Source organism: Lontra canadensis, unplaced genomic scaffold (genome assembly GCF_010015895.1).
Source record: "Lontra canadensis isolate GAN:19392208 unplaced genomic scaffold, GSC_riverotter_1.0 scaffold98, whole genome shotgun sequence".
Taxonomy (NCBI): domain Eukaryota; kingdom Metazoa; phylum Chordata; class Mammalia; order Carnivora; family Mustelidae; genus Lontra; species Lontra canadensis.
In genome coordinates this window covers 2876653-2902529 of record NW_022631092.1, presented here as the reverse complement: position 1 = coordinate 2902529, position 25877 = coordinate 2876653, and the positions used below count along the sequence as shown (strand labels likewise).

The window sequence follows — 25877 nt, the reverse complement described above, 5'->3', positions numbered from 1 at the left end:
TATTCTTACAAAGTATTTTAGTTATTTTAGGCCCTTTTCTTTCTATGTAAATTTAAAAACCAACATGTCATTTTTTTCAAAAGAAACTTATTTGAATTTTGGCCTATAGATCAGTGTGAGGGGGATTACTATTCTTGGAACACCGGATTTTCTGATCATATGTATGGAATCATATGTATGTGCACTTATTTAGCCCTGGTTTAATTTCCCTTTGTAACGTTTGGGTGATAGTCACATTCATTAAATTTATTCCTCAGTATTTTTGTGGAGTTGTTTTATTTTCTAATTATCTGGTGGTTAGTGTAGAGAAACACAGTTACTTTTTCTATGTTGATCTTATATTCTACATTGCTGCAATGCTCGTTAGTTATTAGTCTGGTAACTTTTTTGGGAGGGTTACTTAAGGTTTTCAACACACACCATTATGCTTTTTATTTCTTATTGTCTTATTGCACTGGCTAGGACATCCAGAACAATGTAAATGAAAACTACGTAAGTAGACATCTTTGCTTTGTTATTGGTCTTAGGTAGAAAGCTTTGAGCCTTTCTATATATATATATATATATATATATATATATATATATATATTTAAGATTTTATTTATTTATTTGACAGAGAGATTGAGAGAGCACAAGTAGGCAGAGTGGCAGGCAGAGGGAGAGGGAAATGCCGACTCTTCGCTGAGCAGGGAGCCCATCATGGGTTTCAATCCCATGACCCTGGGATTGTGATCTGAGCTGAAGACAGCCGCTTAACTGACAGAGCCACCCAGGTGCCCCTAGCCTATTACAACATTAAACCAACCTTGCATTCCTGAAATAAATCACATCTGGTCATTATGTATATCTTTTAAAAATGTTGTATTCCATTTGCTAATATTTTGTTAAGGGTTTTTCTCTCTATGTTCCTGATGGATGTCAGTGTATAGTTTTCTTTTCTTTTAGTATTTGTTTGGTTTTGGAATTAGTAAAATTGTCCTCATAAAATGAATTGGGAAGTGTTCTCCTTTTCCATAATTTTTTGAAAGAGTTTGTATAGAATCGATACTCTTTTTTCCTTAAATTTTTGATAAAATCTACAACTGAAGCCACTGGGCCTGAAGGATGTTTTTCTTTTCTCTTTTTGTGGGAAAGTTTCAAATTTTAAATGCACTGTAATTGATTTGAAGATGTTCAAGTTTTTTATAATTGTTGTTCTTTTTTACAGTTTTGTTCTTTGTGTCTCTCAAGGAATATGTCCATTTTGTCCATTTGTTGAATTTGTTAGTAGTCCGTTTATTGGCATAAAGTTATTTTAACAGTCCCTTTTATCCCTTTATCCTTTTTTATATCTGTCTTACATTTCTGATATTGGTAATTTATATCTCTGTCATTTTTCTTGACTTGTGTGGTTAGAGGTTTATCAATTTTATTGATCTTTTCAAAGAACTGGCATTTGGCTTTATTTCTCTAATGTTTTTCTATTTTCTATTTTATTGATTTCTGCACTTAATCTATATGGTTTCCTTCCTTTTATTTGCGTTGGATTTAATTTGCTCTTCTTTTTCTAGTTTCTTAGAGTGAAAGCTTGTATTATTGATTTGAGACCTTTCTTCTGTTCTAACATAGGCATGTAAAGCCACAGATTTCCTTGTATACTTTGCTTCAGCTGCACTCCACAAATTATGATATGTTATATTTTCATAATTGTTTAGTTCAAAATATTCTCTAACTTATATTGTAATTTTTCTTTGAACCCAAGTTTCTTTAGTATTGTGTTAATTTCCAAATATTTGGGATTATTGCTGGTCTTCTTATTTATTGTTTTTGAGTCCTAACTTAATTCTATTTTTGTCAGAGAACATAATCTATATAATTTCAATCTTTTGGCACTAATTAAGACTTATTTTATGGTCCAAAATGTGGTCCATACTGTAAATACTCCATGTGTACTTGAGAAGAATGAATATTCTGCAAGTTGAGTGATGTGTTCAAATCTATGCCCTTGCTGTTTGTCTGTTTTGTATCAGTTGCTGATAAAAGCATATTGCAGTTTTTAATTATGATTATGAAATTGTCTATTTTTTCCCTTAAAATCAGTCAGTTTTTGCTTCATGTATTTTGGAGCTCTATTATTGGGTTTGTACTTATTTATGATTATGTTTTCTTGTTGAATGTATTTTATCATTATAAAGTATCTTCTTTATTTTTATTAATATATTTTGTTTTGAAATCTATTTATCTGATATTAATAATGCTACCCCAGCCTACTTCTATTTACTGTTTGTGTGGCATATATTTCCCATTCCTTTCCTTACAGTCTTTAAAAATTTTCCTTTAGCTTCTTAAGTATTGTCTTTCACATTTTTAAGTAAAGTTTGCCCTAGTGATTAGAATGTACGGGGTCCCTGGCCAGCTCAGTGGGTGGAGTGTGTGACTCTTGATCTCTAGGTTTTAAGTTTAAGTCTCATGTTGGGTGTAAAGACAACTTAAAAATTAAATCTTAAAAAAAAGTTTAGAATGTACATCCTTAATTTTTCACAGTTAACATATAGTTATGTACAACATTACTTAATATATAGCAATCTTGCAACCTTAGAAACTTATATCATTCTTTATTTTATGGTTATTATAGGTAATACATCTACATATGTTATATACCCCATAAGGCAATGTTATGATTTTACTTTTAAAGTTTTTTGGTTAATAAAGAAATTAGGAAGAAAAAGAAAATACACTCTTTTGCATTTACCAAGAGTTTTGCTATGTCCAATGCTTTTTACTATTTTCTGAAGAGTCAGGTTTCTATTTGGTATCATTTCTCTTCAGTCCCAAAGCTTCCTGTAGCTCTTTTTGTACTGCAAGTTTGCTTGTGACAAAATTTCTTAGATTTCTTTTGTCTGAAAATGCCTTTATTTTGTCTTCATTCTTGAATAATATTTTTATTGAATATAAACTTCTGATCTGACAGGTTTTTTTTTTTCCTTTCAGTACTTTAAGGATAATATTTCATCAGGCCTTCATGTTTCAGAGGGGCATTTAGCCATCAATCCCAACAGGTCTATATTATTATGTACGTAATATATTGTTTTTCTCTTCCTGCTTTCAAGATACATTGTTTATCTTTGGCTTTCAACAGTTTAAATATCATACAGGTTCCTACTGCCATGGGAAATCTTTGGCTGTTATTTCTTCATATATTTTTATGCCCCATTCTTTCTGTCCTCTCCTTCCAATTACACATTCATAATTATACGGTGTAATATTACCTAATAGGTCTCTGAGGCTCTGTTCATTTTCTTCCCCCAGTCTTTTATTTTTCTTTATTTTCTCCGTTCTTCAAACTTGCCCTGTCTGTTGATCTATTTTCAAGTTCATGTACTCCCCTTTGTCATGTCCATTTGGCTGTGAAGTCTACCCAGTGAATTGCTTTATTTCAGAAATTCTATTCTTCGGTTCTAGGATTTCCATCTTGTTTTTTTTTTTTTTTTAATTGTTTTTATTTTTCTGCTGGGACTTCTTATTTCTCTGATGAGAGTTTCATGCATTGAAAGCATGTTTTGTTTTACTTCATCGAGGATAGTTATAAAACAGTCGCATATACCTTGCCTGTTAGTTCCAACATCTGTTTCATTTCATGGTAGAACTAGACTGATTTTCTTTTCTTCTCAGAACGTGTTTCATTTTCTTGGTTCTTTGTATGTAGGATTATTTTGGATTGTATCCTGGACATTATAAATGTTCAGTTGTGGGTACTTTGGATTCTGTCATTTCCCTGATGAAATGATGAATAGTGAATAGTGTTATTCACTGATGAATAGTGGTTTTTTGTTGTTGTTGTTGTTGTTGTTGTTGTTGTTGTTTTTTTAATTTTAGTGGGTCTTTTTCTTGGCTGGGCTTGGACTGCAGACTGTGTTGCTTATGCAGTAACTTCTTATTCTGTTCAGGTCTTTTGCCTCTAAGTACACTGCTTTGAGTCTGCTTTGTATCTGTGGTTCAGGTGTTAGTCAGGGAGGTGAATATTTGGAGTTTGCAGGTCCCCTGTCCAGCTCTTTCTCTGGTGGGGCTCTCCTTCTTGCTTCCCCACAATTCACGGTTTGCCAGTATTTCTTTTCTCCTCTGGTTCCCCAGGCAAGAAAGATTGTGGGTTTTCTGTGTCTCCCTTCACCACTGTGCAAGCTACATGGACTACACTGAGCCCCAGGTTAAAAGCCAAGACGATGGGAACTTACTGGTTTAGCAGCCTGTCTTCTCTTCTTGGCAACTGGTAATCCCTAGCAGACTGTGTCCGAGTCTGTCCATTCTCCTGTACCATCAGGCAGTTTTTTCCCCCATTATGTCTAAGCTTTGTAGTTGTTTTCTGTGAGAGGAAGAGGAATTGTTGGTAGAGGTTTATTTTATCACAACCTAAAGCCACTTCATTTCTTTTTAATTTTTAAGAATCTCTCCTTTCCATGTTTTATCTTTTATGCATTATCCATTGTGTGTGTTTATTTCTGTGTTTCTACTCGTGTAGTCTTCATTTTAAAAATGTCTTTTCTTTTGGGTGCCTGAGTGGCTCAGTAGGTTAAGCATCTCCAACTCTTGATTTCGGCTCAGGTCATGATCTCAGGGTCTTGAGATTGAGCCCATTGTGGGGCTCTGCGCTCAGCGGGGAGTCTGCTTCTCTCTCTCTTTCCTCTGCCCCTAACTCAGATTGTGCACACATGCTATCTCTCTAAAATAAACAATTAAATCTTAAAAAACCACAGATACAAAATATTTTATTTCTAATTCTCTCCAGAGCTTTTCCCACCATTTTCAAAATCTCTCTTTTTTCTAATCACCTAATTTCATTGTGTTCAATAACACAGCTCAATTTCCTTTAGCTTATTTTGAAATACTGAGTTACAGTTTTCATCTCTTTAGTGCATATGTTTCTGGTCCTTCTTCTCTTTTCCTATGATAAATTCATATGGAATTTTCTGTTGTTCATTTTTTAAGTAGATTATTTGTATAATTTCAGGAGGCAGAGGAGGGGTCAGGATAACTTTAGGGCTCTTGTTTTTGTTTGTGTTGTTTTGCTTTTGCAAAATGATACAAAATATCCCCATGTACTTTCTGAGAACTTCTTTGCTTGGTTCCCATCCCCACTTTTATTTGGACTTTCTTTCTCTTTTGTTTTGCATCTCTGCATCTCATAGCTTTGCAGTGTTCAGTTGGAATTCTATTCCCAGCAGTTTCTCCTGAGCACAGAGCTTTATCTTGAAGGTAACCTTGGTTTGTTAGTGTTTAGAACTGCAACTCTGTTCCATCATCACTGTCAGATCTTATCACCTGAAGACCAAACACCCTTCTTGCTTTGACTTCAGTTTTCAGATTGGGCCATCACATTTTCTAGTGAGTATCTGTGGACAGTTTGGGAGTTCTCTTGTCCAGAGGACTTTCAGACGTTTCTTTCGGGTCCTCCAGTATGGATGCCAATACCATATGGGCATGTAGCTGTCCGACTTGCTTCATGGGGCCACCTTGCCACCCAGTTTTGTTGTAGATACTGTCAGCCAGTCTGTGGGTTTGTCATCCTCATTGACCTGCCTGCTTTTAATGGAGAGACTTGGGTTGATTCAACAACTTGTGTTGTTATTGCATTCTTCCCAGAATCTTCCTCTTTTGGCATACTTAACCCGATTTTTTAAAAAGATTTTACTTATTTATTTTGAGAGAGAGCCTGCACACAGGTAGGGGGAGGGGCAGAGGCAGCGGGAAAGAGAGAATCTCAAGCAGTCTGATGTGGGGCTTTATCCCACAACTGTGAGACATGACCTGAGCTGAAATCAAGAATTGGACGCTTCATTGACTCAGCCACCCAGGCGCCCCACCTGACTTTTTTTTTTTTTAAACCCTGTTTTCTGGTATTAAAATCCATTCCTTGAAAAAAATGACTGTTACTTTTAGAACCAGGCTGTGACTACTCATCCACTTTCTATGCCTGTGTCAAAATGAAGTTTCAAGAACCTGTTTACTCTTTCTTTTTCCTTGTTGCCATTAAGAGATGACCAAAACCTGTAAATAGGGAATGTCCAAAACAATGGCAGTGTTTTCCTTTTACCAGTGGGTTTGTGTTTGCTCTTCAATTTTTTGAAATTAAATAATACAGTGTTTATATACACTATCCACATATTCAGGGATAAAATTATAACCAAAGCCAAGAGACTATCTAATAGAAGTGTTGGAAAAGTATTGACCTCTGTGATGAGTGAGGGGGATGAAGTTAGAGCTGGATACAGGAAAGTACAAGGAATGTACTGCCTTTTAATCTGGGTGGTAGGTACGTGAGTATATATTATTCATTTGAAATCATATACAGAATTCTGCGCCATCTCTCATATCATGAAGATAAACCAAACAGAGAGTCTGGGACACAGTGTGATTTCGGTATCCTTGAGAGGCCCTCCTGGGGACATCACTGAGCAAGGTCAGGAGAGATCTTGTCCAAGGAAAGCAGGGCTTACCATTGTTGGAAATTTGGGTGGCTATGGCAGTGTGTGCCAAGTACTGGACTTTTGGCAAAAATGTGATGAGGGAGTGGGTTACTCTGTATTTTTTACTTAAGATCAATATGTCTCTCACTAGTTCTTAGGAGTAGGTCGAGGAAGAACACTTCTTTGGGAATAAAATGAGCGTCCTTAGCTGTCTCAAGAGACTGTGGAAGAGTATAGGAACTTCACTTGACTCAAGAACAAAGAGAATCTGGGCTATAGTCCCTCAGGCATTCTGCTTTGGGTCAAAAATACAGTATATGGGCTGTAGGGCTCTTGGTGATGACATCTTTGAACAGTCTGTCTCTTGAACAACATACAGTGCTTTCATACTGACTGATGGCCCTTTGTGCTCATGCACAACCAGGTCTTTCCCAGGAGAAAAGATGTATGGGAAATACATTTTTTGAAACCATGAATGTCAAAACATGCTTAATTATTGATTTATAGTTTGCTCTACTTTGCAAGTATTTTTTTTTCAGAGTTTTAAAGGCTTTGCTTCATTATTTGTCTTGCTTCCAGTATTGCTTTTGAGAAATACAAAGCTCTTCGGATTTGATATGAATTTTAAAAAAATCTTTAAAACTCTGTAGAATACTTCCCCTGTCACCAGTTTCTGACATTTCACTATGATATGCCTTGTAATGTGCCTATTTTTATTTATTGTCATGGGTCTTTTTAATCTGTCATTTTCTAGACTTTTCTTAACTAATATTGTTAATGATTTTAAACCCATCCGATTTTGCTATTTCCTTTTCCTGGATTTCTTTATTCTGATGTTGGACCTCCTGGATTAATCATTTTTCTCTTATTTTGTCTCTTTCTGCTATACTTTGGAAAAATTTTCTCAACTCTATCTTCTAGCCCTTCTGTTAATAATTATTTCCTAGATTGTGTTTTTTAATTTATAAGAACTCTGTTTTGTTCTGTGTATGTTTTTTTTTATAGCACTTTAGCATTCATTCATGGGTAGAGCCTTTCATCTTTCTGATAGTAATAAGTTTTTTTTTTGTTTTGTTTTTTGTTTTCAAAGCTTTTCTTCTTTGGGCCACTTGGTGGCTCAGTGGGTTAAGTGTCTGCTTTTGGCTCAGGTCATGAATCCAGGGTCCTGGGATCAAGCCCTGCATCCACCTCCACAGTCAGCATGGAGTCTGCTTCCCGTTCTCCCTCTGTTCCCCCCAACCCTTGCTCATGCTCTCTCTCTCAAATAAATAAATAATAAATAAATCTTAAAAAAAAAAAAAGTCTTAAAGCTTTTCTTCTTCTACATAGTTTCTCTTTCTCCAAGTTGGTTTCTTATTCTTTCTGGTATGTCTTCCATGTTAGATGGTTGGCCATTCTTTGCTATCTACTCATGGTTAAGAGTTGGGACTATAAAGCTAACCTGTGCATGTTGGTGAGCTATTTATTGGGGGAGCCCCTCATGTCACAGTCTATCTTCAGGTCTTTCTTCTTTGATTGGTCAGATTCACAGAAGGAAGGAGGAAAAAGAAGAAGTTTCCCTTCCTCTCCAGCCTGAAGAGTGAGGGTCTGACTGCTAGGTGTTGGGGAGTAGGGGTTGGTTTGGTTTTGTTTTCTGTATTCACATTTCATATAGCCACCATATTTCCTGGGGATAGGTCTGTTGCTCTGGTCTTCAACTGGGTTTTGTTTCTTCCATTCCAGAGACCCTCTGGTGTATATTCTCTTTGGATAATATACTTCAGATCTACTGAGTTAGGGAGAGGTACTCTCTCCGGGATGAAGTAGGGGAGAAAATGTAAGGACCCAGGTGCTTCTTAAATAGCCTTCAGCCACTCCCTCTTGTTCTAACTCCCATTCCTGCCCCACGCCTCCAGTGCCTGAGCCGCCTGGTACTGCCAATTCCAGCCTTTTGAGAATTCTGAGATGCACATCACTGGACCTCAGTTTCCTTTGCTGCTGGCCTGGAATTCTGCCAAGTCAATTGTTACCTGTCTACTGGCTTTCAAGCTTCCAGAATTACGTTGTTGTGTGTCTTGTTGTGTATTGTCCCTTTCTTCTTGTCTTTAAAAAATCCTTTTAGGGGCACTTGAGTGGTGCAGTTGGTTAAGTGTCTGACTGTTGGTTTCAGCTGAGGTCATGGATGATCTCAGGGTGGTAGATTGAGCCCTGAGTCAGGCTTTGTGCCCAGTGCTGAGTTTGCCTCAGGATTCTCTCTCTCTCCCCCTCTGCCTCTCCCTACTGCTTGCTCTTTATGTCTCTCTCATAAATAAATAAATCTTTAAAAAAATCCTTTTACTGTAGTTTGGTGGCATTCCAGGTATTATGATTTGGATGATTGCGTTCACTTTGTGGTCTTAACCCAGAAACTTCCCCCATTTTTTCATGTCCAGCATCTTCTCATTCTTATATCTTAACTTACATATAATCTTTTTTGAGAGGCCTTCCCAAACCACCCTACATAAGGAAAGCATTCCTGTCGCCTTCTTTGTTCTCTGTTGTAGCTCCTTGTATGTTTTTTTTCCTTGTGTGTTTCTTGTGTGTGTGTGTGTGTGAGTGTGTCTGTGTGTGTGTTTCTTTATAGATGTTTGGAACAATTTTTTGCCCTCCTGATTTATCTTTCACACTTTACTATAAGCATCATGAGATCAGAGTAGCTGTTTCATGTACTGTTAGATCCCCAGGATTTGGCACATCATTGACCCCCAAGGAATATTTGCTGTATGAGTAAAGGAACAAATAATATGTAGACAGCATGATTTAAAAGAATTGATGATAAATTCTTTTCTTTTTTTCGTATGTAGAAAAAAGAAGGGCAGGGTGAATAAAATAACACGTATCTTATCGGCTTGTTGTGAGGTTTATAAGTTAAAAGGCTAAAATGCTTAGAATGGTGCCTGTCACGTTGTGAAAGAGTCTCTAAAGAGTTACGATTTTATATTTAATTGTTCAGTTTTGGTCAAGTTAGAGCAAATGTTGCATGGTGGACTGAATTATTCTTGAGTATTATATTGTATATTCTGAGTCATACCATGTCTGAATTTGAACTCCTGATCGGTCATGAATCTCAGCTTGGACTTAGAGCTGTCACGAAAGACAATGTACTTTAACAGGAAAGCAGGATCCCAGGTATTTCCAAGTTTGTCCCACATAACCAGATGTTTGCATTTCAAGACAGTGCTGTCTATAATTCATCATCTTCTTTAGGCAATTCTGAGATATCTGTATCTTCTCAGGCAGTATAATTTATTTTCAGTGCAATCATTTTGCTTTGAAATGGAGCCACATTGATTGGATAGATGGTTGACAATTCAGATGTGTCTTAGTATTGCACTTAGATGTAGAAACTTAAAGTATGATTCATAGTCATCAGCCTCTGTTTATATCTCTGAAATTATTTAATTTCTACCGAATAGCTCCTCAGTTCTTGAAAAATCTATGATTATAGAGAGCTCAGTGCAGTTTAGCAGTGAGAGATTAAAACATTCTCTAGTTTTCATCTGCTAAATCTGTGTTTGGATTTATACTTCCTTGAACAAATCAGTAATACTCCTGTTTCTCCCCACCCCCAACCTTGCAGTTTCAAGTACAGTCTTTGGATGTCTTGTCACACCAGAAGGAAGGTATAAGTTTGTGAGTCACTCTTTGGATCGGGTAGGAAGTCGTTAAAATTTGGCCTCTTTCGTTCTTCAGTTTTGAAATCTTGATCTGAGGAGGTTACCTCAGAAACTTTAAAGAACAAACTTCTGTAACCTAACTTGATTGCATTAAAATAAAATAGAGCTCCATATTCCATGTCAAACCATTGCTAATATATGCTGAAAATAAATTAAAAAAATGATTAAAAAAAAACATTGCTAATACCACAAAACACTCAGTGTGAAGCACTGTCTTTATCATTTTCCCCATGACATCATGAAATTGGATTTTCATGGTTCCTAGAACAAGCTCTCCTGACCAGTAGTGCAATAGAAACTAGAACGGTAGTGTTCTCTTTTGACTCAAATAAATCGTTTTCCCCCTTTTCTTCACTCTAATTGTCCCATTTCTGGAAAATGAAGTATTTCCATGTTAGACTTTTTCCAGGTGGGAAAAATAAAAAGACTTTCCAGTTGGCAAGTGGATAGGTCTCACTAAATTGTGCATAAAAGCATGATTTTATGTATCTATGTGTTGTTTTTTTTTAAATGTGCTAGAAGATATATGGGTGGGCCACAACTAGTTCAGTTGTTTCTCTTTATAGGTGACATGTCAGAAAGTGGTTTTGTCATTTATTTCCTGTGTGATTTTAGGCAAGTTACTTAACCTCTCTAAAGCCTTGCTTTTCTCATCAGTAATATGGGGATAATAATAATTAAAAAATAATAATAATATAACTATTATTTTTGTGTTTATGTCACAAAGTAAATACTTAGAATTTGGAATTGTTATTGGGATTATTGTGACCAGTGGAATGAGGATTATGACTTTTTTGTTGTTGATTTATCCTGCCTGGCACATAGTGAGTGTTCAGTCAGTATCTGATAAACAAACAAGTGAGAGTACTGATACCTTTTCCTTCCCCTTTGCTGCTTGACTTTTACTTGATGTCTAAAATTCCCTACAGCACCTGATATATTGTTTCTCACAAGTTAGCTGCTCAAAAATGTAACTGGATAATGCGTATGGAAATGCTTTGAAAAATGTAAATGGCTATGCTAAAGGTAATTGATGATGATAATGTGATGGTCTACAATGTAATGATGTTGATGGTGTTGGCATCACTTGCCAAAGAACGGGAGTGTTCATCACTGATCTCCCCTGTCCGCTGAAAGGTCCAGGTAAAGTTTGTCACGTGGAACCAAAACCAACTGAAGTCCATATATGTAAGTATATGAATACTTGGACAAATTGACAATGAAATTTGTGACATCTAACATCTTTTTGCTTTTGAGGGGAGATTTGGCTCTTTTAGCTCTCTAAATAGGTATATCCTTTTCCCCACCCTTCGTTTGTATCTTTTATGACATTTTGCTTTCAGTTGAAGAGGATGACCTTCCCTTCCTCAAAGAAGAAGGATCATTCTTTGATCAAGGATTTGTGAAGAACCCTGATTTTTCATTAGACCTCTCAAACAATTGTTCTCCCCACATCTCCATTCCAAAATTATTAGCTAGATTTATTTTTTATCCTTTAAAAAAGATAAGTCTCTGAATATGAAACTGGATTTTAGTGCCAAATGCAGTAATAGGTTGTGTGTGTGTGTATGTGTGTGTGTGTGTGTAGGAGGTTATGTTTGATTTTTGTTGATAAAAGATCACTGCTGTGTATTCCTTACTCCACAGGTTTTTCCATTTTTAAGGTTCAGGGTATTGGTTGGACTGGGAAAGGGAAAGGAGAAGGATCACACATGTAACTGCTAATATAGTAGCGATTTATTGTCTGCTATGTGCCAGTCATTGTGTTGAATAGTTTATTTATGTAATATTTAAAGATCCTTAAAGCAATCCTGAGTGATAGATATAATTATCCCCATTTTATAGGTTAGGAAATCGAGGTTCAGAGAAGTTCATTACTTTACCCAAGTTTTTCATAGTTAGAAGTGGAAGAGCCCAAATTAAAATGATGGCTGGGTTTTAGTTTTAGTTGGCCCTAATTTTCTATATGTTTTAAACTCTTGTTTCCTCCATCTTTCTGTCTGTGAAGTAGAGCTTTTTTTTCTGTGCGAAAAACTCCAGTTGTTGGGAGTGAGGTGAGGAAGAGGGTTGAGTTCACTCTTATAGAAGCTGCAGAAAATTATGTATGTATAGTGAAATAATGAGAGGCTTGGAGGAGCTGGGATGTGGGGCAGAAATGGAATAAAGAGACCACACACCCGTACTCTCTGTGTTCTCAAGCCTTCCTTAGGAGCTGGTAAGTGCACTTTGCAGTTGTGATACCGGAAGGGAATGAGGAAGGGGTGCAGATGCAATTTGTGAAATGTCCTTTGTAAATCTTGTTTGGCTTCTGATATTAAGGGATTTATTTATTAATTTTATTAGATGTGATTGTAAGCCTCTTTTTAGTTGGAGATTATATTTATGTGTTGATTTTTTTATTTTCTTAAAGATTTTATTTATTTATTTGATAGACAGAGATCACAAGCAGGCAGAGAGGCAGGCAGAGAGAGAGGGGGAAGCAGGCTCCCTGCTGAACAGAGAGCACAATGTGGGGCTCGATCCCAAGACCCTGGGATCATGACCTGAGCTGAAGGCAGAGGCTTTAACCCACTGAGCCACCCAGGCGCCCCTGCTTATTATGTGTTTATAAGTGAAATGATCTGATGAAAAACCAAATGCGATAATGAGGTTTAGTGATACATGGCTTCATCTTATTTTTCTCTCTACTTCTATGTGTTTTAAAATTTTGGTAGTAAAAAGTAAGCAAATAAAAAGGCCAAAACCAAACCATACCCTCCAACAGCTCCATGTAAAAATAAAGGATAGACAGAAGTTAGATATTAATGAGGACTTTTAAATGTGATTGGGCTAAATTTATGCTCAATGGACAGTAGACAAGACTCCAAATTCTGATATGTTGACATAACCTTATCTTCCAACCAAAGTTCTGTCAGTTTGAATTCTTTACCAGTATCCGAGGTTCAAATTGTGTCTTCACATGGGGTAGCCTGGGTACCTCTGCCCTCAGGAGTTCTCTGTGGTCCTTATGCAGCAGAGAAAAGGAGTCTAACTCATCTGAATAGAATGGGTCCAATTTTAGCTGTGCCAGGCCCTGTATGTTTTCCATTTCTCCTCCTAAAGTTATTTTCTCCAATTATCTTTCATAAGGGTATGCCTGTGTGAAGGGTGTTTCACTTTCCTGCACCCGGAGGTGCATAGTTCTAATCTTCAGTTGAAACTGACTCAGAGGATGAGGACCATTTATATTCCTCAGCCCCGAGTCTGTGTCCTGAGCTGGTCAGGTGGGAGGAGAGCACACATTGTTCTATGACTGTAAAGTCATACCTGGTTTCTCATGCAGTTCATTCTTTAGAGTGGGGCTTTCTGTCTGCCCTTCTCACTCTTTTACCCTCTCTCCATCTTTATAGACACAAGCCCATCCTCGATCCTTCAGTCAGCTTTCAACCAGACCCCCAGATGGCTAGTGGTGTAATTGGGGACTTTGGGAGAAAGTGATACAGTAGTTCTTGTGATACAAATTGTCCTTCTTACCAGAAATCAGAAGGAAAGGGGGAGGGAATTAGCGTCATAGCCAAGATCCAAAACAAGTCAATGAAAGGAATATAAATTCTAAACAGCTTCGCTGGACCAAGAATCCTGTGATATGTGAATTCATTCATTCATTCTCTTTCATCAGACACTCATTTAGAACCAGACACTTACTAAATTCTGGGTATGCAAAAACAAAAGAGTCGGTTTCTGATCTCCAGGACCTGACAGCCTAGCGTATAGTGGTGAGTGCTATGATAGAGGGAAGCCCTGTGTGTTAGGAAAGCACCAAGGAGATGCATCTTGTGGTAGGGTAAGTTACTTATCTACAGTGGAAATGGTTACAGCTAAACTTTGAAGCATTATAAGGAGTTGGCCAAGCAGTCAAGTATGGATTGCATTCCTGTAGAGAGAATAGTGGGCAAAAACCATGGAAAGGTAAGAGCATTATGAATTGGGGTTTTTGAAAGTCGTTTATGGCTGATCCGTGATACATATGGAAAAGACAGATGAAGCTTGACAGATGAGCGGGGATTTGTTCATGTTAGACTCTTCTAGCTAATTGTTTGGATTTCAACCAGCAAGAAATGGGGAAGATTTGCATTTTAGAAAGATGACTCTGGAAGATCATGTGAAAAGGGACCATAAGGGTTTCAGTCTGGATGTCAGAGCAATAATCTAGGAAAGAGATTTTGCAGGCTTAAATTAAGGTGATGTCAGTGTGGTTGGAGAAGAGAGTAGATTTTATTTAGAGATGACTTACAGATAGGACCATATGTACCAACAAGTAGAATCTTCTGGATCTGGAAGACACAAAAATGGTGAATTAAGATATGCAAGATGATTAAGAAGGATGTCTGATTCCTTTCTGATTCTCTAATCAAGAGAAGACATGAAAAAGGCACAAGCATAATTTTTTATTTTAACCATAGTGGTAAATATTTACAGTATTCCAAATTTTTGAAGTATGTACAGATCTCTTTATTTATGTCTGTCATTTCTCAGTGAAAGCTTAGCCGAAAAGAAGATCAATCATTTAAAAGGGAGCAATGACAGCAAATCCATAAAGTCTTTCACTTTATGTAGTGGAAGAAGAAACCAATAAAAAATAAGATGGAAGTAGGGGGTATGCTTTCAAATCTAGAATATTAATCACTAGCTTTTGTAAAGAATGTAGGGGAAGTATTATTTTAATTTCTCATTTGGTGAAACCAGAGAACAAATCAAAGCAAACAAATAAGAACCCCTGAGGCTCAGAGATATTAAATGGTTTGCCTGAGGTCACACATAGCTGCAGGTGGGGACTGACACTGCATTCCAGATCTCTCTGCAGGACCCTGTGATGGCTCCATGACAGGTACCCACAATATTTAGGGTCCAAGTCATGAAAAGGAAAAATTTTTGAAGAAAAAAATGAGTAAGTTCTGCAAATGATAATGAAGAACCTTTAAAAATTTTTGGAATATATCAAGGGAAATGATTATTTGGAGCTGTACTGAATGAGAGATGGGAGAAAAAATCATGAAAAAATTTCTGCATTATTTTACACAAACACATTTTACCTAGAAATTACTTATTTGTATACATGACATTAAAATTTTAACGAATTTAGAGAGTATTAGTAGGATATAACATAGTTGACATTTAAGCTTTTAATCCATTTTAACCACTGCACTGTGTAAAGGTTGACCATCTGTGGTGCACCTAGCATTGTGACAAATTCTTTTTTTTTTTTTTTTTGACAGACAGATCACAAGTAGGCAGAGAGGCAGGCAGAGAGAGACAGGAGGAGGCAGGCTCCCTGCTGAGCAGAGAGCCTGATGTGGGACTCGATCCCAGGACCCTGAGATCATGACCTGAGCCGAAGGCAGAGGCTTTAACCACTGAGCCACCCAGGCGCCCCGCATTGTGACAAATTCTAAGGAAATTTGAAATGATATTTAACACAATTGTATCCTCAAAGTTTTGTTTTTTGTTTTTTGGTTTTTGTTTTTGGTATCCTCAAAGTTCTTAAGGTATTGTTAGAATTACTAAGTTTGCAAACATGAAACTAATTTAGAACCATCTGGAACAGTTTATTATTAGTGACAAATTTATATAATGAAGTGACAAAATTTTTGAGGCAGATAAGGAGTGCTCTGAGCAGTCAGAAAAGGGAGTGGTCATAATGGCTATAGTCAAGAAGAAGAAGAAGAGCCTTCTTATTCTTGAAGAAGGCTTCATGGATGGTGTGACTCTGAAGGATTAAAGGGATTTGATTTTTCAAGGAGAAAACTGTGGGACCAATGAAGTAAACAAGTTCTGTTTGTGTGTGTGTGTGTGTGTGTGTGTGTGTTTAAAGATTTTATTTATTTATTTAACAGACAGAGATCACAAGCAGGCAGACAGGCAGGCAGAGAGAGAGGAGGAAGCAGGCTCCCTGCTGAGCTGAGAGCCCGATGCAGGGCTTGATCCCAGGACCCTGGGATCATGACCCGAGCTGAAGACAGAGGCTTTAACCCACTGAGCCACCCAGGTGCCCCTGTGTGTGTTTTTTAAAAAACACATTTAGGTTAATATTTCATCTGTTCACTGCAGTATTCCTTACAGAAGTAGTAGTCATCAAATAACCAGTCATCAAAAAGTGGGAAAAAAAAGTGAAATAGTGACAGGATTAATATTTTATGCTATATCATACAATTAAATATTATTAAGCTAGTAAAAGTAATTAAAGAGCAGTAGGGCCCAGTGGAAATACCTGGCTTATAGCCAGTGAAACTATCTGGTCTACTACTTACTAGCTTTTTGCCTTTGGTTAAGTCAATTACTCTTGAGTTTGGTTTATTCAGCTGTAAATGGCAATGATAAAACCAACTCCAAAGGTTATTGTGAAGATTAAAAATAATGTGTATGGAACATCTGATGAATAGCGGACATTCAGCAAACACTGTTCATTATTATTCATATGTATGTGACTGGTATATAAAGAGAAAGAGTCTTTCTGAAGGAAAGTATCCCTGTTCCTATCAACAGCTTTTTAAATTATTTATTTATTTTTAAAAGGATTTTATTTACTTATTTGAGAGAGAGTGAAAGTAAGAGAGATCACAGAGGGAGAGGGAAAAGCAGACTCCCTCTGAGGGGAGAGCCTGATGTGGGGTTTGATCCCAGGACCCCGGGATCATGATCTGAGCCGAAGGCAGACACTTTGAACCAACTGAGCCACCCACTTAAGCTCCCCTTAACAGCTTTTTTTTTTTTTTTAATTTATTTGAGAGAGAGAGCATGAGCGGGAGGGACAGAGGGAGAGAGAATCTCAAGCAGACTGTGCTGCTGACCATGAAGACTGATACAGGGCTCCATCTTACCACCCTGAGATCAGGACCTGAGTTGAAAGCAAGAGTTGGGTGCTTAACTGACTGTGCCACCCAGGCAGCCCCTATCAAATGCTTAGAACTGAGTATTTCTTGTTTGACTCAGCAACTCTGTGACTGAAAATGTATCCCGAGGAAATAGCTAAAGATGTGTGCACATGTTTGAAAGGATATTCTGTGCAACATTGACTAGAAGATTGAAAAATAACCCCAAATCTCAGATGATTGGTGAAAAAATTTACAATTTACTTACATAGATAAAATGTATGTCCATTAAAATGAAGATGCAGAAATGTATTCTGATATGGGAAGCAAGGAAAGCAGATTCTAGAACTATATGCAGTCTAATCCCAATTTTGTAAATGTATATTTTTGCAGAGAAAATTTCATAGAAGGATAAAACACAAAAATGTAGCTATAGTTCTCTCTGAGTAGTGGGTCTTTAGATAATTTTTATTTTTTTTTTCATTGGACTTACCTAGATTTTTTACCTTTTATAATAATAAGCAAAGACTGATACAAATTTAAAAATAGGAATGGATTGTTATTAAAAATAGTGACATAGGAAAATGCTTGAGATTTAAAGAAAAAATGATTTGAAACTAATATATGATCCCAGTTTTGTTAAGTAAAACATCATCCAAATGGCTGTTAAAAATTGTGCTAACTACTGTGGAAGAGAAAAGAATAGGGTGTTATGATAAAGCAAAATGAAGGTGGAGGAAAGAGAATCCATTTAGACAGGGAAGACAGCAAAGATGTCCATAAGGAAGTGATATTTTAAGTCAGCCTTGGAGTAGCAGTAGGAGTTAGCCAGATAAACATGGAAGGAAAAACCTTCTAGGAAGAGAGACAAGCATTATAGAGGTTTTTAGGCCAAAAAGTGGCTTTGACCAGTTCAGAAAACTGAGGCAAGAACCAACGTATCTGGCTTTAAAAATATGACATGAACTTGAAAAGTAGACAGGCACCTTGTATAATATGGTAAGGATTTTGGATTTTGTTCTGATGGTCATGGGCAGCCACTGAAGGATTTGCATGAAATAGTTTATATTTTGAAAAGATCTCTTGGACTGCTCTGAGGAGGAAGAACTGGAAAGAGGCAAGAGAGAACCAGGGAGATGAGTAAGGAGGCTTTCACAATTGATTGGGAGATGATGGTGCCCAGTTACGATAGTGAAGATAAAGAACAGAAGAGCAATTGGAGGTATATTCTGGTGATAGCATTGACAGGACTTAGTGACAGGTTGGATTGAGGGTGTGAGGGAGAAGGGAACAGGAGCTGTTAGGGATGATTTTTAGAATACCTTGTTGGGGTGACTTGGTATATTGCATAGATGGTGGAGTAGGTTTTTTGAGGGGTAAGGGATGAGATAAGTGTTCAGCATGGAGCACGTTTACCTTGCAATATCTGTAAGACTACTAAGGAGAGATGTTGAATAGATGAGGTCTGTTACCCAGAAGAGCTACAGGTCTGGGACAGAGATACGCATTTAAGAGTTGTTGGCACAGATCATGCTGTAGGCACTATGGACGGATGGGATTGGCGGTGGAGAGAATCTGGAGTGAGTGGAACAAAGAGTCTAGGGCTGAGCCCTGAGGAAATCCGACATGAAACATCAAGCAATGGGGAAAGTGGCAGAGTTCCCTCAGAGGATGTAATGGAGCAGTGAGGGGGGAAGGCTGGGAGAATGTGGAGTCGCTGCAAAGCCAGTGGGAGTGAGTGTCAAGGAGGAAGGGATTGGCTGTATGGAATGTGCTGAAAGGTCTGCTAAAGTGATGACTAGTAAGTGTCCATTGGATCTGGCAACGTGGAGGCTCTGTATGATGGTGGGAGAAGGGGATACAGTGCAGTGGTGCAGGTGCATGACCGACTGGAGTGAATAGAAGAATTGGAAGTGATGGAGAGATGAGAGAGTGTACACAATTTATAATCTTGGCTCTGAAGAGAGAGGCCAGTGCTGGATGGGAATGTCAAGTCAGGGAGAGGTTTTTGTTTCCTTTTAACAAGGGACATTCTAGAGTTTATTTGAATGCTAATGGAAATGACTTAGTAGGAGGGGAACACTAGTGGTCCTATTGATGATGTTTGATTGGAAAAGGAAAGGAGGAGATGTGGGTAGGCTTTGCTGTCTGCTCTGTGTTGAGTAGGTACTAGGTACTATGCTAAGTGGTTGGCACAGGGACTTAAAGTTCACAGTAGCTCCATGAGGTTGGTATGATTATCCCTATTTTACAGATGAGGAAATGGGTGAGTAGAGGTAGAGTCAAAGTCTTGATCCAGAACTGTTTGATTTCAGAGCTTGGACTCTTAGCTCTGACTTACACTCTTGGAGGATTTCCTCTGTGGTGGTGTATTAGTCAGTTTGCTAGGCTGCCATCACAAGCTAGGTGGCATAAACAACAGGAATTAATTTTCTCGCTGTCCTGGATGCCAGAAGTCCAAGATCAAGGTGTCATCAGGTTTAGTTTCTCCTGAGGCCTGTCTCCTTGGGCTGCAGATGGCCACCTTCCTACTGTCCTCACATGGCCTTTTCTCTGTGCACATGTATCCCTGGTATCTGTCTTATATCCTAATGTCCTCTTCTTAGAAGGGCACCAGGCAGACTGGATTAGAGCCTACTCTAAGGGTCTTAATTTTGACTTAATCACCACTTTAACGCCTTATCTCCAAATACAGTTACATTTTGACATTAAGCCTTCAATATATGATTTTGGGGGTGGAGGGTACCATGCAGTCCATAACAGATGGCGTCTGCTTTCTTAAAAGTATAAGGAAAAGAGTGGGTGTGGGGGAGTTTTGGAAAACACGGAGAGGGATGAAACAGTGATTGAAGAAGGTAGAAGAAGGAGCTTATTGGAGAAATATAGTCTGAGGGTCAGTTGAGTTTGGAGGTCGTTTCCGTATATCTCAACTATCTGAGTTTCTGCAGCAATATTCATGCAGCAATACATGGTTGAGTAAAGAGTAAGACCTTTGTGCTGCAGTGAGGCTGCTGGTGGCTCACATGGGTTTAGCAACCAGCCAAACGACCATTTTTTTTTTTTTTTTTGGTGCACAAAGTTGAAAGGTTAATGTGTTTTAGTCACCTCCCCAGCACAATTACAAATCACTGTATGTCAGGGGTCTTTCTGGATGTTCTCCAATAGTTGAAAACATGTAAGTTAAATAAATCTACCACCGCTAAGATTTTGTTGCATTCGCCAATGTAAAAATTAGTGTGACCATTTTTCTAACTAGTTCTAGAAGTTGTCCTTCATGATGACTCACCACTATCTTTGTTCTTCTTTCTCTCCCCTTCTTTCTTTCTGCCCCGTTTCCATCTTCACTCATCGGTTATTTTTTTGGCCACCTCCTAGACATCCGGCATTAGGAATAAAAAGAGGCAGCAATCTAGTGTGGGAGACAGACATGTATATATTACAGAACCAACACCCCCAAATGATAGGGGATATTATCAAAGTGATAATTCATTTGTTCACTTATCCTGCAAATGTATCAACTGCTTACCAAGTGGCAGGCAGTGTGTTAGGCTTGGGATAGAGAGAGGAGTCAGACCCAGTTTCTACCTTCAAGAAACTTACAACCTGGCATAGAAAACAAACAGGTAAGTAAATAAAGACAACACAATGTGACATTTGTAAAATATTAAGAGGTCTCCAAGTAGGGAGGGATTCTTTTCTTTGCTCTCCCTTGCATGTTTGGATACCTGTTGAAAGGAGCCATGGCTGCATTTTAACAAAAGGAATTTTAAAAAGAATATTCATTCATTCCACACACAGTTTTGAATGCTTGTCTTTATTGTGTAGTGACAGTTTTGTAGCTCTTAAATTATGAGCAAGCGCTGAGTTTGGGATCTTTGGCTTTTCTCTTCACATGAGTTTATTGTCCACAACCTGCCCCATCAACACCTTTTTTTAGGTGGTGGAATGATTAATGGTATTCCTGAAATACTTGACCGAAACCTGCTGATTATTAAAGCTGGGAGAAGTCATAGTAACAAAGCTTTACTGTGATGGTGGGTGAGCAAAAGGCACATGCTGCTGAGTACTGATCTCAGAAACTATGTATTAATGTGGGGGGAGGGGTCCCTGTCACAGGATTTTAAAAAGGTGGTGAACACACTGAGATCAAAAACACCGAGAATGAAATGGGTTTTTGTAAATTATGTAGGAGCTTCAAGTATTGCTTCTTTTTACCTTATGTCAGGAAAAATTTATTTACAACCAAATACTTTTGGGGTTCCTTGAGACAATGGGTATAAACTTGTTGCTTTCTTCAGAGGTGATGTCTATACAAAGTCAAGGTATTATTATCTGCAATGCAGACTTATTTTTGTGGGGAAATGCTAACCATATTATGGAAATAGTACAGATAGTAGGAGGGAGAAAAGGCAGATTTGATCAATGGTATATGCGGGATTTAGAATCAATAATTTACCTAAAAACAGCTGGGAATTGCTTTGATATCATGCAGCGAACACCCACTATCTGCATATTGACTTCCTCTCAGAGTCGTGTTCTAGAGTATGTCACAGCGGAAAGAGCACAGGATGGGGGCCAGGGGTATAAGTTCTGATCTAGTTCTGCCATTGACTACTTAATTGCCTCATTTTCCCCATCTTTAAAATGAAATGGTTTTGGGAAAAGGTTCCTAAGGTCCCTCCAGTTGTGATATGTCATCATTCTGTGATTCTACGTCCCACGCCTATCAAAAGCATTTTGACTTTTCTTAAGTTGCTTACACCAGCATTTCAGTTAGAATGCGTCCAGGAGCTTGTATCCGTGGGCTGTTGGGAACAGCAAGATCTTACTTCTCCAGGACTTGATATGTCTTCTGTTAACTGCTGACAGTGAGCCATACCACCTAAAAGGCTCCCTTGGTAGCCGTAAAGATTGAAAGGACAAATGGACAGTTTGAGAACTCTGTGGAAGAGGAGACCTGAGAGACGGTGATCATCATGGCCCCTTGGGATTTGCAAAGAGGAATGACTAGAACTGGGCCGTTCACTGCAGCCAGGTCAAAGGTCAGGTCAGGAATGTGGACAATGCTGGTGACTCCAGGTAGGTGTAGGAGGGTAAACAAGCCCATTTAGTCCCTCCTGAATCTTGAAGATGTGAGCAGCCTGCTCAGGAAAGCTATTAGGAAGTCTCCTAATTTATGAAAGTCCTTGGAAGAAAAATGTGACATTCATTTTTTATATTTTTATTACCACCCAGTTATTATATTCTTACTTAATACTCACCAAGTTACTCTCCTCATAACATATTCTTGCTGTTCAAACATTCACTTAATACGTTACATGTCTTAACGATCATGGATTGAATTAAAAATCTGGTTTTGACTGATGCCATTGTGCAAGAGACTCCCTATATTTTAGGATTTTTGAAGTGTTGTTGAAAGACCTTTGAGTTTTCTCCTTCAGTTTTAGTTCAGCAATCTTAAATATAATTCTCTAGTGGCAGAGATTATATCTATTATTATTTTGCGAATAATAAGCTAACTGGGGGGTGATTATGAAATGATTTGAAATACTGCTTTTCTTAGTTAAAAAAAAACCAGATAATTTATGAATAGGATATTAAGCCAGATAACTAAAAAAAAAAAATTTGTGTGCTGAATATAATGATGAAAAATTAAAGGTCTTTTAAATGGTTTCTAACATGGAATTCCAGTAAAAATTTAACATATTTTCCTTAAAATATTTATTAAATTCTGTACCTAATCATTAAAAAAAACAAAAAAACCCAAAAAACTGTGTACCTAATACATATTACAAGATGATTTTTCTTTCTTTCTTTCTTTTTTTTTTTTTTTTTTTTTTTTTTTTTTTTTTTTTTTTTTTTTTTGTTTTGTTTTGCTTTTATCTAGTTGCTTCCAAGATTCGGTACTTACAAGAATATCATAACCGGGTTCTTCACAACATTTATCCTGTACCTTCAGGGACAGATATTGCAAACACCCTGAAATACTTTTCTCAGACCTTGTTAAGGTAAGCTTTAAAATATCCTCTACTTTGAAAGAATTATTAGGTAGTACTGCTGAATTGATTGGGACCTAAGCTTTTATTGAACTGAAAGTTTTGAAGGGCCTCTGTTTTCTTGTGCCCTGCCAGAAGAGTCTGGACTCAGGTTCTCTGGGGGTATGTAGCAGATCAGATCACAGACCTAAGTGGAAAAAAACAAATGGGTTGCATGGCTACAGCCTGCTTTCCCCCATTTTACATCTTCTCAAGAGATTTGTTTAGTGGTAAAAGGTTCTATGTCTGGCACTAATGTAGAGTGCGGTGGAAAGGAGAATTTATGTTGCTAAAATTAAGAATAGGAGATGGTCTTCAACAAAAGCAGAATTAAGTAGCGTTTTAGGTTATCTATAGTATATCCTATTACTTGAAGTATGATCTGGGAATAACCATCTGCGTTCAGCATGTTTGACAATTGATGTGGACACTCTGAGGGGGACAGGGAGCGGGAAGCATTGGCCGGTTTGACTGTGACACAGAGACAGAAGGCACTTACCTCCTTTACAGTTCTCATTAGAAATAGGAAAAACAGGCAGATGGAGGGGAACCACTCAGGTGTTTGGGAAATCACAGCCATGCAGGGAGGGGAGCCCTTTCCTTTCCATTAAATTCTAAGGCTCAGTCTCTCCCTTAGTGACCATGATCTTTGTGCTACAGATCTGATTTTTGGAAACATGCAAAATGACTTGCTACTGTTTCTTTTAGCAACACTTTTGTGAGATTGGAATTAGGAACAGAACACCAGTGGGGAATGAGGGGCATGGCCCTGGTGTTGGAGGTCCCAGCGGTCAGGGCTCAGCTGTGGGCAGACTGAACGCTTTGCAGAAGAGGCTTCATGTGATCAAGTCAGCTACTGGTCTTCTCAGCCCTGCTCTTTGTTCTTGTTCTTTGGAATACCTGTCTTCTTTAGAACACTTAGTGCCCCTGTTCTCTCTTAAAGGGATTCTGTGTATCAAATTCATGGATTTCATACTTGCCAAGTCGAGGACCTTAGGGGCGATTTCCCTTCTTTTCACATTGCGGGGGAAGCATTTTTCAATTTTCATAGTGATAATCAGTTTAAGTTTATACACCAAGCATCTGAGTCTGCTCTTTTGAATTCTCCTTTTTGTCGTTGAGGTCAGAGTTCTCAACGGCAAGCACTTTCCTTTATCACAAATTCTGGGAGTTCACAAAGTGAGAGCCGTTTTTCAGTAGGAAGGAAAATTTGAATTCACTTTGCCAAGAAACTGACATTCCCCTTGGCACTTTAAAGCCTACTGCTTAAATCTCCATCATTGTATCAGGAATTTTGGAAATTTGGGATACTGAAGTCATGTTTGCAAGACATGAAATTTCCATTTTCTTGAGTGATGGATCATTAGGATATGATCATGGGTGATAACATTTAAATGGTAAAACTGGGATGGAGGTAATTTGTTCAAGTAGCTATTGAAGAAGAGTCTATGCAATTGAGCGGAGTCCCTTTTCAGCGGGAGACCGTATCAGCAGCAACTCCTACTGGTAATAGTAACAAAATGGCTGCCATTATCATAGCCATTGTGTGTGATAATACCAGTAATTATAGGTGTCGAGCGCTTTACATGTCATCTCATGTAATCCCTTTTAATAATTCTATGAAATGAGTGTAGTCTTATACCCATTTTACAAACAGTGAAACTAAAGCATAGAGTGGTTTCATCAACTGCTCACAGTGACACATCTAGTAAGTGTTGGAACCAGCATTGGACCCTGGTGGTCCTCATCCACAGCACACACTCTCAATAATTACATGACACTGCTTCTCCCAAGTACTACTGGTTAGCATGGTATGGAGACGCTTCTCTTCGTAAAAACTTGGGTTTAGCCTTTGGGAATACCAGCCTCCCTTCTGAGACCAAGGCCTAGTTTTGGCTGTCCCTGAGATTAAGGGAGGAAGGGAAGTGCTTCATGCAAAGACTTGCCAACTTTTTGGAAGTTAAATTGAGCTTTTCTTGAAGTATCACATGGACAGCATTTCAATTCCCAGATGTTTTAGCTCTTTCTCTCACTTAGCAATTTGTTGTGGATAGCAGCAGGTCAGAGTGGAGTTGACAGCCTATAGGACATATTTACATGTAGTAAGAGGAAGAGTGAAAACCCAAGCAGGGTAACATGTCATTGGACTTCAGTACTTATAGGTTCAACTCATAGGCTGAACCCAATGCAGTTTCATTCATCTCTTTGCCTACCTCAGCATTAAAAACAACAACAACAACAACAACAATAAAGGAATAATTCAAAACTCTTTTGTTTCTTTTGCTTACTAGAAATATAGAACTTAAACTATTGTCCTGTATATTGGTCCAAGTTATGATAGACCACTTTCACTGGTGGTTTATATATCCATACCAATCATATCTATATTTCTTTATTTTACTTACACTGTTAGTTCAAGACTAATGAGATGGCCTGGGTATTTGGTATAGTAAGATTTTCTACTTACTAACAAGATGGTTCCCTTTGCATTTTCGTTGATTTTTTACATTCAGAAACACTTCTTGCTTTCAGAATCCAGATTCTTGGAATGAAACATGAAGAAAGAATTAGAGATGAATTCTCACAGAGTAACCCTCTGACTTCCTGTTTGGATATTCTCAAGGAAGTCAGAATTATTATTATTTCTTTTTTTTTTTAAGATTTTATTTATTTATTTGACAGACAGAGATCACAAGTAGGCAGAGAGTCAGGCAGAGAGAGAGGGGGAAGCAGGCTCCCCACCTAGCAGAGAGCCTGATGTGGGGCTCGATCCTAGGACCCTGAGATCATGACCTGAGCCAAAGGCAGCAGCTTAATCCACTGACCCACCCAGGCGCCCCAGAATTATTATTATTTCTA

At 37.9% G+C, this 25877-nt stretch overlaps 1 protein-coding gene across 9 annotated transcripts in view; it reads left to right on the top strand.

The window, feature by feature from the left end:
• The window catches only part of UNC79 (unc-79 homolog, NALCN channel complex subunit), a 238462-nt gene that overhangs the window by 13898 nt on the left and 198687 nt on the right, over positions 1–25877 (top strand). For 5 of the 9 annotated variants that reach the window (XM_032837358.1, XM_032837359.1, XM_032837354.1 and 2 more), the window contains exons 1-2: positions 21135–22062; positions 22871–22991. In XM_032837358.1, coding sequence (XP_032693249.1) covers positions 21960–22062; positions 22871–22991 — 224 coding nt within the window. In that variant the 5' untranslated portion in view covers positions 21135–21959. Of the gene's footprint in view, positions 1–21134; positions 22063–22870; positions 22992–25877 lie in introns of those variants that run through there. The other 4 variants (XM_032837360.1, XM_032837355.1, XM_032837353.1 and 1 more) reach the window with 3 other exon arrangements.